The 15683-nt window shown below is 41.8% G+C and overlaps 1 protein-coding gene across 1 annotated transcript in view; it reads left to right on the forward strand.

Moving 5' to 3' along the window:
* The window catches only part of Ccdc141 (coiled-coil domain containing 141), a 167767-nt gene that overhangs the window by 109843 nt on the left and 42241 nt on the right, over positions 1 to 15683 (forward strand). Inside the window, exon 9 of the mRNA XM_028763033.1 lies at positions 14522 to 14663. Within this exon, the coding sequence (XP_028618866.1) occupies positions 14522 to 14663 (142 nt within the window). The remainder of the gene's footprint in view (positions 1 to 14521; positions 14664 to 15683) is intronic.

Here is a 15683-nt window from a genome sequence, read left to right on the forward strand (position 1 = left end):
AAAAAAAAAAAAAGTTGCATGAAGACTTTTATTTATTTATTTATTTATTTTTCTGCTTCTGATGTCTGGCTGCATTATGATGTGGCTTAAAAGGTTCTATTGAATTATGTTCAACGGTGATTCTGAACACAGCATTGCTCACCCAGGAGTGAAGCCATAGTCCAAGCCTGAGGACTTAAAGATGCTAAAGCTTTGTCTCTGTGTTTGTCTGAAGAGAGGGAGGGAAACACTAACCAGGGAGGAGCTCTGCTTCTCCAGCTTCCTGCTCTTCACCCCCTCAGTTGACGAGCCTTCTCTGTTGCTACATTTTTCCCTTTCTAGGAACAAAACAAAAAGAACCTACCAGAATTGTCATTTCTTTTTCACCTTGATACCAAAACCGCAAATAAAAGGTAACTATTAATAACCAAAGCTCACATTGAGTGAGAGCCTGCTATGTGCCAGGCACCGTGCCAAGGGCTTTAGGGACATTATCTCATTTAATCCACAGAGTGACTCTATGAAACACTAGGAATGTTTTCCTTCCACAGACAAGGACACTGTGTTACAGTGTTTCAAGTAACTTACGAACAGGATCACAGAGTCAGTTTGTGACAGATGCAGCTTTTGAATCCTAGGCACAGGCTCCAGTTTCCATGTTCTTGGGGAATGTGCTAGGAGGGTCCTCAGTGAGCATGTTCAGTGTGTGCCTTAGGGTGAGCTGAGAACTGGCTGGGCGAGGGCAGAAATGGGCAAGAAGAAGAGAAAGGATGCCTTTGGGAAGTGTGGGAATTTGAAGACAGGGAGGTGGTATAGTTCTTGGAACAGGTATCAACCAGGAAGAAATGAAGGCAGCACTTCCATTTGAAGAGATGAAATAGATTCGTCCAGAGAGGTTAGACCCCAGCTCTCCTTTTTCCTGTCTACAATATCCTTGAAACTCAAAAACACAATTTGAGGAACGGAGTAGGTGGAATGTGGTAAACACGGTTTCATTTCCTTTTAGCCTCCTGGTCTGCTCTTTCAGATGTGTTCTAAATAGCAAATGTGGAAGCCTAGGCATGGGAATTTTCTTTCCTGACCTGTACAGAGGCATTGGATTTGGGGATTAAATGGTTGCTATGGGACCATGCAAAACTGAGATTAGAAATAATCCAAGGTCTCCCAGCAGGAGCCAAAAACTGGAGGCCACGACAAGGGCAAACCATTTTCCACAGGGGCATAACTACCAAAGACAACTGTAGGTGCTTGGTGTCTTGAGTTAGGTGTTGAACCAAATCCGGATAAGGCTATTTTCCATCAGACTGGAGCCCAGGCATGCAGCATCTAGGCCCAAGTATGCCTGTAGAAGCTGATTCCTTCATTTCTCCTCATGATCCATGTTTATTCCTTGTAAATGTCTTGAGCCATGCAGAGACTGTAAGATACAAGAGACAATTGTATGTTCGTGTGGGTCATGTGATGACTAGAGTAGGGCTGGGGCCATTAAAGTTGGGTCTCACAGTCTTGGCCAATGTTATTTTCCTGGTCAGGCTACTCTTTCCTTGTGCAATTCTCTCTGGTTTTAGGGAGATTCCTCATGTGTGAGCAAATAAAACAAGGCCAAAGATCCCCTTCTCCTGACCTCTGGAGTTCTGGTTTGGGTTGTTCCTTCCTGCCTGGTATTCAATCCCACAAATCCTAGGTGCTGAGTTCCTCTGAAGACTGATCCTGACTTCTTTTTAAATAATTAATTTATTCACTTTACATTCTAATACCAGCACCTGTTCCTCCCAATTTTCCTCTCTTGAAGTTCCCGGCCCCCATTTCCCCCTTCCCTTCTCCTCTGAGAAGGAGGAGCCCCGCCCCTTCTGGGTATATTTGTCTTCCCCACAGCATATCCAGTCTTTACAGGCAGACAACAAATTCAGGGACAGCCCCTGCTCCGGTTGTTGGAGGACCCACATGAAGACTGAGCTGTTCTGCTACATATGTGTGTGTGTGTGTGTGTGTGTGTGTGTGTGTGTGCGTGCGTGTGCGCGCGCGCGCGCGCATGCGTGCGCGTTGGGAGTGAAGGGCCCCAACTATGTCCAGTCTATGCTTGCTCTTTGGTTGGTGGTTAATTCAGTAAGAGCTCTGCGCTCTTGGATCTTGCTTCTCTGAGCTCTGATCTAGAAACTTCCCCCAGACAGGAAGCTGGTACCATCACAGTCCTTGTGGTTTTGCTTCCCTTCTCCGGGTCACACATTTGTCTTTTCCCAATCACTTGAGGGCCAGTGGCAAGTTTAACTCCTGCTTCTCACTCAGACACTGAATTTTCTGGTTCAGGTTCATGCTTCATTCCTAGAGTCAGAAAGCTGGTCACAGATTTTCACTGGTAAATTTTATCTGGCTTGTTCTGGTCTGAAATACTTTAATTTTGGTATTTAAATTTTTGATTGACATGCTTTGCTTTTACTTCATCTTCCTCCTCCTCCTCTCCTCTTCCTCCTCTCCCTCCTTCTCTCCCTCCTCCTTCTCTCCCTCCTCCTCTCCCTCCTTCCCTTTTGTTTTTAGTATGGCTTGCATATTTATTTACTCATCCAGTTCAATTCTTCTGTCTCTCTCATTTTCCTAGTCTTGATTTTTATATTCCCCCCATTTTTAGAAGGCAGTTTGGGTCTAATAGAAAAACCTGACAATTAGAACCATTGCAAGAAAATTAAATTAACAGACAACTAGCTTGATATTAAAGAGAATTAGAGTGTGTTACTGTCCACAGCTCAGAAATGTAAGCTTGCTTTATAACAGTACCAAGATCCTGTCTTGCCATGAGATTTGGCAGTTTTACAGATCAGTGTCACTTTCGTTTTGAAGGAGGGACTGAAGGTAAAGAGAAACTGTCTCTCAGCAAAGCATAGTTTTGACTCAGAAAGTGGATGCAAAATAGAAACCTATTAGAAACCAAAGCTCAGTTGCAAACCAGAGGACAAATGGCTACTGACCTCAACTCCATCCATCCTATCTGGGACTTGCTCCCTTTCTCCATCTGGTCCATCTCTATATACCTGGGTTCCCAGAGAAAGAAGGAAGTTTTTCAAGGAGGAACTTTGTGGCCACAGCCACTCTGGGATGAAGGTAGGGTAGTCATGGCAACGACAACCAACAGACATTTGAAGATATAAAACGTCTACATGGAGTATCACAGTGTTCCTAGGCTTTGAGATGCCAGCCATACCACAAAACAATGTTAGCAGATGCTTCCAAAATGGCATGGATCAGAAACCTAAGATTTTACTTAGTGCCCAGATAATGGTGTGGCTTTTAAAGTTAACTCTTTGAGTCTCTTTCCTCCTCTGTAAAATGGAAATTCCCATCTAACATTTTCCATTAAATAACACAACACCATTCCTTGCACATAAAAAAAAAACACCCAATACATAATTACTTTAGTTTTAAAAAATCTGTACAAAGGGATTTCAAAGCAAAATACTAAGAGCCACATGACTGTTTCAAATGGACTGCCGCAGGGTAATTGCAATAGTGGTATGCATTTGAATTAGACAGGAAGGTCGGGTTAAATTACAAAAGATAAGTATTCTTCATCGTATATCAAAGGCAGGATTTAGAATTGGAATATCGGCAGGTAGAAATTTCAGAGGCCCTGTTATTTAACTTTTTACTGTTTATAATAGAGGGAAAAAAACACTCAAGTTTACATTTGGATGAAATGAAGAACTGATCGCTCCAAGGTTAGGTTGAGGAGGTTTTTTTATTGTAGATATGAGGAAGATTACAGCCATAGGCATCTGGAAGAGTGCACAGCAGGGAGAGAAAGCAGCAGATTAAACAGGATCAGGAAATTGAACCAGACCATGAGAGGCTAGAGAGAGAGAGAGAATGGAATGGAGAGAAGAGAGAGAGAACTAAGAAGATGGAGAGAGAGAAGCAAGAGAACACATGGGTAAAATGATAGGCTTAGATAGGACCAGATGCTGGAGAAGGGAAGCCCATGGGACGTTTAGGGTAGAGAGCAGTGTGAGAAGAACTGAGAGGAGCCACAGGTACTGAGTGTGCCCTGAGGCCAGCATGCACTTTGGTATCTTAATAGGCACATCAGTTAGCCATTTTTTCTGAGTTTCACTTGAACCTGTCAATATTTATCTGAGATAAACTGGATATATCTGAGATGTTTGTCACTGCTGTTCTGTAAAGAATACCATCCTAGGGACAGACTCACACTGTTTTCGTATCCTGGAATCAAATATGTTTGATCCGAGCAGCCTTAAAGAATGAACAGTGGTGATGTTCATGGTTCCCTGACTCTTCTAAAGCTAACCTGCAGTCTAATGATAATTCTGGATCATTGAGTGGTTTTATTTTTTTAAAATCTTTTTAGATGGAAACATCTGTCATATGGCCAAGAGACACTGCATTATGATCTTTTTGTGTGTTGCTTTGCATGCAGTTATAACACAAGTTATTTATAATAGAATGTGTTAACAGCCAAGCTTAGACACACAGCAAGTCTGAGAACCCTCAGCTTCTGGTCCCCCTCACCTACTCCTAAGCTTTGATTGACATCATTCTTAATGAAAGGTGGCCTGCAAGCACACAGTGTTTGGTCTTATGCCATACGAAGCTGGGGTGAATGGAAGGGCTCAGTCTGAAGCTTAGGTGACAGCGATGTCTGGGAGCTAGGGGTCTCTGTCTCTTTCTCTACGTGCTGCTCCTACTTCAGAGCTCAAAGCATAAAACACACAGCAGGGCCAGGCTACCTCATGAACTATTCATTTCCCTTTCTAGTTTGTTAAAATTCACTTAGGAGTTATATGTAAGCATCTATTAGCACAATGTCTATCCCTGCATGAAAGATGGTGTCACGTTTCACTCCGTCTTTTCATGGTGAAGTTAAATGTGTCAGTTACATCTTAGTTGGATATTTTGCTTCTGTGTAACTTTAAGTGTCATCTGCTTTGACCCAATACATGTGACTTCTTTCATATAAATTCTTTAAAATTTCTATTTCCTGGAATAGGGAAAAACTGAGTTAATCAAGATTATGCTTCTTCTCCCCCAGTTTTCATTTATATTGGCTACCGCCACCTTATTTGTTACTACAGAAGATAACGAACCTTGGGCAGAGTTTAGGCCATTCATTCATTTCTTCATTCCGAAACCACATTCAATGTTTTTTGTAAAGGAGGTGGTCCCAAGCATCTAATGCCACTTCTGTCCTCATGCTGTTTGTATTCTGGTGGGAAGAGCCAACCAGCACGTCAGTCTATAAGTGAGATGCCCCTTTGTACCAGGACATATGATATAAAGCGACTGTGTGGCAGGGACTGTCTCAGACTCTGGGGTCAAGGAAGGATTGGCTAAGAAGAGAACCCATGCAAATCCCTGAGAGCTAAGTGGACCTGGCAGAGAGCAGCAGTGTTGCCTCAGAAAGGACAGTGTCGCTGAAGGAGAAGTAGACTAGAGTGGAGATCATGAAACATGGCAAGAGCTGAGAGAACTATGTGGTCAAGCTCATTCACCACCACAGAACACACTATGCTTTATGAAGTACTTGATGGATTTAATGATCACGTATTGTGTACCTGATCCATCATTGTCCCTGTTTTGCAGAATAGAACTTGGGGTACAGAGAAGTCCAAGAACTTGCTGCGGTATGTGTCCCTCAGCTATAGGAGGTGAAGGACTGGATTGCTTGTCTGAATTGTTCTGTTAGATTGCTAACTATTGGTCTCTCTTCTCTTGTGATCCAACTTTCATTGATCACAAGGAGCCTGGTTGCTTCATGGCCATGGATTCTCTTTCATTCTAGGATGCTCAAGGAGAATTTCATCTCTGTCTAGCTTTAGCTTGGGCTCCACTTTCTCTGTAGTTTTCTTTGGTTTGTTTAAAAATGTATCGAGCATGCACAAAATGGCTGTGACCTCAAGGCTAGACAAAGACACATAAATGTGTCTCAGAATTATAAGAACCTACTGGCATCTAGTCAGGAAGGTACACATTGCATGCATGTACTCTAGGAAACAGAACCCATGGGGTCAGAGGCTATGGTGCACAGTACTTCAGAAAAGGGAGACATAACTCTGAACTGAAAACAGAGTAAGTAGGCAGAGCGAAGTTAGTGGAATTGGAGGGAACCTCGGGGAAGAGGGTGCATCTTCAAGTGGAGATGACCAGAACAAGCACCTACTATGTTATGTAATACTTTGTATCCCTTCCCCCTTCTCACATTCATCCCTTTGGTTCTCTTCTGACTTGGCTACTCTGGATCATCCCTTAGTCCTTCCTGCTGTCCTGTATCACCTCCATCACTGGATGATACTGTCTAGAGAGTTAAACCACTGAAGGAAACGCTCATCTTCCTTTGTGGATATTTACATCGGTGGTAACTTGAACTATTCAGGAGCAGGCATGACATCAGAGAAAAGCACATCATGGTAAAAATGCATTGTTTTAGCCTTAAATGGAAAACAAAGGCAATGCCTTAATGGAGTCTGATGATATATTTAGGTGGTGAATGTCAGATACTGAAATTTGGGAAATTACAAAGTTAAGTTCTTATGAGAGTTTAAACTTAGCTGCTGTTCAAATATCTTTGTGTCGATAATAAGCTGTTCTCTCAGATGTTGAGTAAACAGCAGCATTGCCATCTCAACCTGCTAACACTTAGCAAGCACTGTTAAGGCTGATGGCTTCCCCTGCCCCCCCCTTCATTCTGAAACTCCTAGTCTAGAATGTATCACAAAGCTTAGACTGCATTAACGGAGTATCTATCAATTTATTTTTCAAAAAACACCTACAAGTTAGTCACTCTAATGCAAATTTCCATCATGATGATGATGATGATGTGAAGTTGCCTGAATCCCCTGAGCTAAGAGAACCCTTCCTCAATCATGGCAGGGCAAGGTCTCTGACCTTTCAAGGAGAGGATGTATGTAGACACACATATGAATAGGGTACTCACCATACTGCTACTGGTCAGAGTAAAGCCAACCTGAAGATAACCCCTGCATTTCTCTTAAGTAGAAAATGTTTGGCCAGTGTAAGAGCGGGCATATCACGGGGCAGTATAAACATCAAAGTGAATTTTGTGAAGGCCGTGTAACCATAGAGTTGTAAGGAGGTAAACACAGACCCCCAAATTGAATGCATGGCCTAATATTAACTATGTGCTCTGGGTGAGGGAAACACAGAAAGGAAACTTACTGGAAGGAGATACATAACAATTAGCTATATACTTTCAAATGATCTCAAATATGTGCTTTTACCCTTTTAGCTCTTGGGGTGCCATTTTGTCGAAGCCTATCGCATAAGAAATTTCAGGCATCATCCTTTTGAATATCGTTTCATATGATTCGGTGTTTCCCCCTTCGGCACTTGATGTAGGAAGGCTGTGGGAGTCTGTCAGTCTGCCTGGCAGACTGTCCTTCATGGCTCCCTCTAGCTGCCTTTCTCTCTTGTTATGTTTGCCTTTGTTTTCATCCATTGATCTTTCTGAGTGGTAGTAACTGATATTCCTATTTAATTATTTTTGGATCGCGTTTTGTTTTGTTTCTGAGTATTTTTTGCTTTTTCCTTTAATTTTTTTTGAGAATTTCTTGCATGAGTTCTTTATCTGCATCATGTCCACCCCATGTTCCTCCCATGCTCCCCACCACTGCTTTTAAGTTCATGATCTCTTCTTCTATAATTATTATTGTCACATGTATATATACATATATGCACATATATATGTACACATACAGATAGACAGACATTCATACATATAAACAACCAACCTAGTGACTTCGTTCAGTGTTGTTCACATGTATGTTCATATGCCATATGTTCACATATGTACACAGTACAAGTGGCTGACCACTTGGGACTGGATAAACCACAAGGGGGCTTATTCTTGAGGAAACCATATCCTCCATCTCTCAGAAGCCACTGACTGCCAACAGCTCTTCATGTATGTGTTGGGGCTTGTGTGTTACTGGGTCTCTTGCTCGGTCATTTTGAGGGTTGGTTTCCCCTTTGCCTCTCTTGGCGTCAGGTGTGTTTATCTTCAGGTCACCTCCTTCATTTGAGCTGGAGTGCTTTTCTCTGCTGCGGGCTGAGGGGCCAGCATCTGGAAAATGGTTACACTTTCACCTGGTGGAATGGGATTGGATCTTAGCATTTGGCTGCTTTGCTCTCTCCTCCTTGCTTCTTGGTTCTTACGGATTTTGTAATATCATCTTCCAGGATTCTCAGCACCTCCAGTCCAGACTCAGGCTTCTGTAGTCAGATCAGCGTCACTTGGCTGTTGGCGATCATGTTTTTAAGTTTCCTTTAATAAAGAGAACTCCATGTCTGAGTTCCTATAGAATCCCAGCTATGACATTATTCTCACAGGACACATATGTTGATCTCCACGATCGTATAATGATGAATCCTTCCTCCATTAGCACCAAACCTCAGGAGCCTGTGACTTCAGCCTCGCTTACTTCTTTCTTATTTTCTAAGTATTTATTATTACATATCTACAAAATGTGTGTGCATATGTGTATTATATGGTTTTTTGGAGAGAAAGTATCGAAATATATACAAATCAGCAAAAACGAGCACACTTTTAACATTTGCAGTACAGGCAGCACTTTTTCAAAGCAAAGATAAAAAGGAGACATAGTTCTTGTCTCCTCCAAAATGAAGACTGTCACAAACAAGAAAGGACACTGTTCAGGTCTCTGTTAAAAGGAGCAGCAAGCTAAAGCAAGGAGTATCTCTCCCCTCCCCCATCTTCCAAGTGTCATTTGCCATAAACGGAAGAAAATTCTGGTCAGCTGATCCCTTCTGCTGAGACAGAGTAAGCTGTCAAGTGCTCACCATCTGGTTCAGCTCCTAATCCAGATGGGCTGCCAATAGTAATTTATGAAAGGGTTGAAAGCAACTTGCCATGCTCCGGCATGAATCATTAGAATGCATTAACTTTGGGATTTGCTCCCCTCCCCCAGCCTCTGCTTGCGACAGATGCAAAGATAGGGTGACTGCTTCCCTACAGTAAACAGAACAGTTTATTTGGGAAGCAAAAGTCAATATGTCTTTCCTTTCTGAAGAAAAAAAAAAGCCCATTTATCCCCTTCTTCCCTTCAGTTGACTTAATGAACACAGGATTAAATGCCCCCGTGATGGAGCTTCTAACAAATGTCTGAAGAAGACTTCTCGATCTGACACATCTGAGCATCTGTGATACTGGACTGCCAAAGTCAACATTAGGAATAATGACTGACGTGCCTCATGCTCACCCTGCTGACAGGCACCAACAAATCCTTCCTCACGGAGAAAATCCAAAGGTCAATCAATGTTTCCAGTTCAATCCAGAGTCACAGATCATTAGCCCACTGGTCATCTTTTTCTCTTCCCCAGCAGATGCACACGGGCCGTGTGCTTTCAAATGGGAATTGAGTAACAGGGCGCTGTGGTTGGCTTCAGTCAGATTTCTTTAAGTCACCATCAATCTGCATTCCACCATTAGTTGAGTGCGGCTGTAATGTAATCACACTTGTTCCTTGTGAACGATAACATTCTTTTCATTTATCTTCAACTCATGTGAGAATGGTTAGAAAATTAGCAAATCATAGCTTATCCTTTGTTCAGGTCATTTACTATTTAAGGACCTGGAGAACGTTGCCAGTATGTATGCTATCCATGTCTTAAGGGATTGAAAATAAGAGTCTGGAATCAGCATGGAAGGTTCTAAATGAAGAACGATGACATCTGGGCTGCTTGTAATCTACAGATCAGAGTTTCATTAAGGAAACCTAAAGCAGGGGAAGGGGAGAGGCCTCATGGGAAGCCCTGGTGTTAGGAATGGGCCAGGTACTATCATTATATTCCTACTGGGAATGAGAAATGGGAATAGCATCCAATCAGAGGGAGACAATGTTTTGAGGACTGAGAGAGAAGAAAAATGGGATTGGCTTGGGTAAGCAGGGCAGTTGACAATTTCTCCAGCCAAGGAGTGAGTGTATGTTGCAGACAGGAGAGGGACGGGGTGGACAGTAATTCTCATGGGAGCAAGGTGACTCAGAGTGTCCTCATAAAGCTTTGTTAGAGGAGAGACGTGCACATTGAACCAAACCATTTGTGTTAAGATTGCTTAAACCCAGCTATAAGTGCCAGCACAACAAAGAAGAAACCAGGCTTCTCTGATGGCCTAAAATGTCTGCAAGTGGCCTAAAGTGCAACCATTTATCCACAGGCCATGGGGTACTATTACTGTGAAAGTTAAGAAATTCTGATTTCAGAATATCTTATGTTTTCCTTTTTTTAAAAAAAAAAGTTTGTATTTTTTTGAGAATTTCATATGTTGTATATTGAATTTTGATAATTTTTCCCCTCATTACTGTCTCTCTGTCTTCCTTATTCCCTAACTGAAACTCCTTTTCCCCATGAGTCTCTCTCCTACTTTGACTTTTTGTGACCTACTGAATATAATTATGGCTGCTTGCATGAGCATTAGTAGGGAGTTATTACCAAAACCATGGGCCATTTATCAAAGGCTGTACCACTGAAGAAATGATAATACCTTCCCCCAAACCCCATAACTACCCATAATCCCTCAGTGGGAGGTGAGGCCTCATAAGCCTCTATCCCGTCCATGAAAAAATAGTGATGACCAAATCTTTTTCCCCCGATTTATTTATTCACTTTATATCCAAATCATTGCCTCCCTTCCCTGTCCCCATTTCCATAATCCCTCCCCCATTCTCCTCTGAGAGGGTAGAGACCTCCTAGGTATCCCTCCACTGTGGCACATCAAGTCTCTGTGAGGCTAGGCCCATTCTCCACTGATGTCAGACAAAGCAGCCCAGCTAGAAGAATGTATCCCACAAACAGGCAACAGCTTTTGGGATTTGGAATAGCACTCCCCAGCCCCTGCTCCAGTTTGGGATCCACATGGAGACCAGGCTGTACCTCTGCTGCGTATGTGTGGGGAAACCTAGGTCCAGCCCATGTAGGCTCTTAGTTCATGGTTCAGTCTCTAAGATCCCCCAAGGGTCCAGGTTAGTTGACTCTGTCAATCTTCCTGTGGAGTTCTTATCCCCTTGGAGCCCCCAATCCTTCCCCTAACTCTTCTATAAGAGTCCCCAAGATCCATTCAATGTTTGTCTGTGGGTCTCTGCATCTGTCTGAGTCAGCTGCTGGGTGGAACCTCTCAGAGGACAGCCATGCTAGATTCTTGTCTGCAAGCATAACCATATCATTAATAATGTCAGGGATTCTTATGTAGCTTGTATGCAGGTGAATATAGCAACATAGAGTTTATGAGTGCAACAGCTATGTCAGGCCCTAAAGAGCTGCTTTATAGCACCCTCTCCACCCTCTGTCTCTTACCTTCTCTATGCCCCATCTATATTCCTTGAGCCAGACGGGCTGGTGGTATCCATACAAGTCTTTCCACAGTTGCTTCTTCTTTGTATTTTGACCACTTATGAATTTTTACATAAACTACTGCCCACTGCAAAAGGAAGAGACTCTGAGAAGCACTAATCTATGAGTTTAAACATAAGTATGTAAGTACTTAGAATGTAGCTTGACACCATCCCTTTAACAAAACAACAGGTAGGTTCTCCCCCTAGAGTCTATGACCTCCCCAGTCAGAAAGTGGTTGGTTGCTAACATAATGGTTATCTCACTGTTGTACATATATATTTTTCTCATTCCTTAAATTTATGTGTTCTTTTTCATTAAATGTTCACCAGACAATATTTTAATGAACTTTAAAATGACATGAATTGGTCTAGAGGTGTAGTTCAGTTGGTAGAGTACTTGCCTAGAAAGTATGATCTCCAGCATCCCGTAAAACAACTGTGTCAGTGTGTGTCTGTAATCTCAGAACTCAGGAGATAGACATAGGAAGATTAAGAGTTCCAGGTCCCCAGGCTACATGGAAAGATTGAGGCCAGGCTCAGAGAGCTGAGACTCTGTCTCGAACTTTTTAAAAAATGTATTAACCTTCCATTATTATAAGACCATGTGCTCAAGCTACAAGGATTATAGGAGTAAGTAGGACACCAGCCCTTACCCTTAAAGAATTTGTGGCACAGTAGATACAGTGCCTGATAAGAAACAAATCTCCTAGGTGATTGAAAAACAAAATCAGAAACAGCAGACAGAGCCTATTTTATTGGCATTGATTTGTCAAAATTAAAATTGCAGTTTTTGCAAAGATGATATTTTTACTGAAGAAATGCTTGGTTTTTGGTTTTGTTTTCTTATTTTGTGTTCTCTGTGCCGGAAGGACCTTCAAAGATAGGCAATTTGAACAAGGTATTACAACCCTCTAGTGGCCATTTTCCAGACTACATGCAGACATAGCTTTTATCTAGAGAAAACAACTAATTTCAAAAGAACTTGACAACCAGGTCTATCTATTTGAATGCAAGTCAGCAGCAGCCAATAAAAGAACACTAGGAGAAAAATACTTCACTATGCTTTATGCATTGTTCCATACTCAGAAAAAGTGCAAGAAGATTGGGGGAAAAAGAATTGACTGTAAGATCAGATACTCAGGCTCAAATCTTGCTTCTGCCATTCCATGACTAAGCAGGTTAGTGAAAGGAAATAAAATAAAATAAAATAAAATAAAATAAAATAAAATAAAATAAAATACAGTGAAGAGCAATTGAGGAAGACACTCAGTGTTGACTTCCAGCCTCCACATGTGTGCATACACCTTACAACACACACATGCAGATAAGCACACATATAAACATGCACACACCCATGCAGACAAACACATACACACACAAACATGCACACACACACATACCACGCAAACATGCACACACACATGCACACACACATGCATACACACATGCACACATACACAAAGCTGGCTGGGAACCAAAGAGTAGTGCGAATAGTGTCTTTCTTTGCTAGACTTTTGACGGACAGCTGCTGCCACCCAGGGAGGAGGCCATTCAAAATTTGTAGTTGTCTTCCAGTTTCCTTCTTGGAGGTGTCTATTCTAAGTGTGATCAGTAAGCAAATGTCTAACTGTAATGGATGCAGGATGCATGCTGGGGTTGGGGGTGAGGAGCCGCAGGCGACTCAGAAGTAGAAGAGAACATCCTTCACCCTGGCTGGCACAGCTCTTTTTACAAATTCTATATTACAAATGTTAGCCATAACTTGCAAGTTGCCATGGTGTTTCCTGCCGCTTCCCACCATTCCTTTTCTTTCCATGTCTGCCAGTCCCTGCCATTACCCTTTCCTCTGAGCCTTTCCCATGGTGCTACACAGTCACGTTATCTTTCTCATTCTAGATTTCAATATTCTGAATATTCAATATTCATTAAGAATAGGTTCTAAAAGTCTCCTGGTGTTTTTATTACTTTCTTCACTGATTGTAAGTACTGAGCTATAAGACTAATTGCTCTAAATGTGCCTGGAACATTGTATACCAGGGACAATATTTCTCATAGTGGCTTCATGTCATATTTCACAATTATTCTTGTCTGGGACCCTTGATGTACCCCAGGCACATCCAAGTGTGACTCTCTTTGGAAACATCTTTACAGCCATCCTAGTGACATTACTGTACCCCCAGGTCTTTTTTATCTTGTCTTCATTTCATTACTAATTTATTTTTACTGACTGACTCATAAATTAATTATTTGAGGTCAAATTCCTGAAATCTGTACCTAGCTCCAAGATCTTAAAAGAAAGAAGAAGAAAGAAACTAAAATAACTCTCAGGATAATTAAAGAGTTATCATGCTAACTTTTGCTAGTAGTTGAAGGAAAATGGATGAAGGGAAATTAAAGACTTAGATTTCTAAGATAGTAGGCAAGGTGCTGTGTTCACTCCGCCCACACTATCCTTCTTGCATTGTGAAATCTTGGAGATGGTTAGGAAGCCTGTGACTCTTTCTGCAAATGGGAGCACTTGGAGTCCAACTCAAAGCTGGTTTGAAAGTCCCATCCCTTTATGAACCCCCATGTCACCTTCATCTCATGAGGTCAAAACGGTTATAAAAATGAAAATGTGAAGACGAAATATGGACAAGCATATTTGATACCTAATTGCTAGTGATAACTAGGCATTTATCTAGTGAATATAGCCTTGAGCATTCATAACCACTGAGAATAAAATATATAAATATTTTACCCTGTTGGGTTAGCAAATGCTTTGTTAATTGGCTGATTCACATTCCTATTCAAAGAGCATCTTGAAATAAATGAAGCTTTTAAATGATACCCCCAGGAAAACTTGGTAAACATACTGTGCCTTTTACCATAAGATTCTCAAAGTATCTTAGAGAAATATTAAAAAGTAAACCTTTAGAAAAGAGTAGACCTGCTGCAGAAGCCATAATTCATCCTTCCCATAGGACTGACAGATTTAAAACAAAGGAACATACTCTGTCTTTGCTGCCTGCTGTACCAGTATGATAGCTTCCATTATCCAAAAGCAGTAGCTTGTAGCTTGTACCAACTCAGACTGCCCATGAAAGGAGAGATCTGTTTTCAGATGTGTCCTCTTGTCGGGGATTCTAAGTCAAGGTCAAGTGAACTAACCACCGGCTTGTTCCATTCAGCTCTCGGGTGACAGGAATCCATGAGATGATGGGATGCATTCAGAAGAAAGTGGATTGTCTCACTGAACAGTGTACCGCGCACAAGGAATTTGCCCTTAAGAAACAGCAATTAGCAACATCAGTGGATGACTACCTAAAGAAGGTACTTTCATAAAATAAAATATAGACATTTTATTTGGTGTTCATGAATGGTGTGCCAACTGTAAGCACTTTGGGAGGGTGGGGTGTGTTTCCTTAGACTTCCTCTATATTACATAGTAGGTCTTATAATTGGATGAACAGTTGTAATTCACTGTTGTTCAGCAATTACATGAGCTCCAGGTTGCCAACAATAAATGTCTAATGTTGTCTTCCATTCCAGTCCTGAATGTATATATACAAAGTTATGTGTTCTCCATAGTTCTGTGTTATCCACATCAGACATACACTGAAAGAGGGGGCTGGTTTGTATGACTCTGACCAAAGTCACATGCTAGCTGTCATCATAATGGCACAATTGAACAGAAGGACTTCAGACAGCCAAATAATTATCAACAATTTTGGGGTTTGTTGTTCTTGGAAAAAAATCTGGTGTCGTCACCATATTGGTTGAACAAAACCAGTGCAAGAGACACAGTCATCCACAGTCATCCACAAAAGCACTCACGGGAAAAGTCCTCTCTGCAGAGAGATCAGTAGCTTTCTATGGAAGCATTTTACTTCCTGTCCACTGAAGACATCGTGGTAGTGAACCGTGCTGAAGACACTGGGTCTCAAATGTTCAGCCATCTTTTTATTCGATGCAACCTACTTATATACTTGAACATATAGGAGCAGAGTTAACAGACTTCATGGGACCTGGCATTAGATGCCATCCCTATTAGGTTGCCTCTCCTCTGCTAATTGACTCGGTAGCTTGTGACTGTGAGCTGTATCTCACTACCTGGGTCCAGGGAGAGTTTGAGCACAGGAGCAGCTGTGGTGTTGCTTTCCCTACCACTTGAGAATCAAGCTAATTCAGTGATTGTGGAAAACACAGCAAGAAGTTAAACAATGGCTGCTTCTTATCTTATTGCCGACTTAGCTGTGGAGGGTGTGCATGCTACAGAAAGCAAGGGATGAAGGAAATAACTCGAGTGGAATGAAGCCCTTCCCAGGGTCACCTTAGCCACTGGTTCTTGTG

Source organism: Grammomys surdaster, unplaced genomic scaffold (genome assembly GCF_004785775.1).
Source record: "Grammomys surdaster isolate TR1022 unplaced genomic scaffold, NIH_TR_1.0 136, whole genome shotgun sequence".
Lineage (NCBI taxonomy): Eukaryota > Metazoa > Chordata > Mammalia > Rodentia > Muridae > Grammomys > Grammomys surdaster.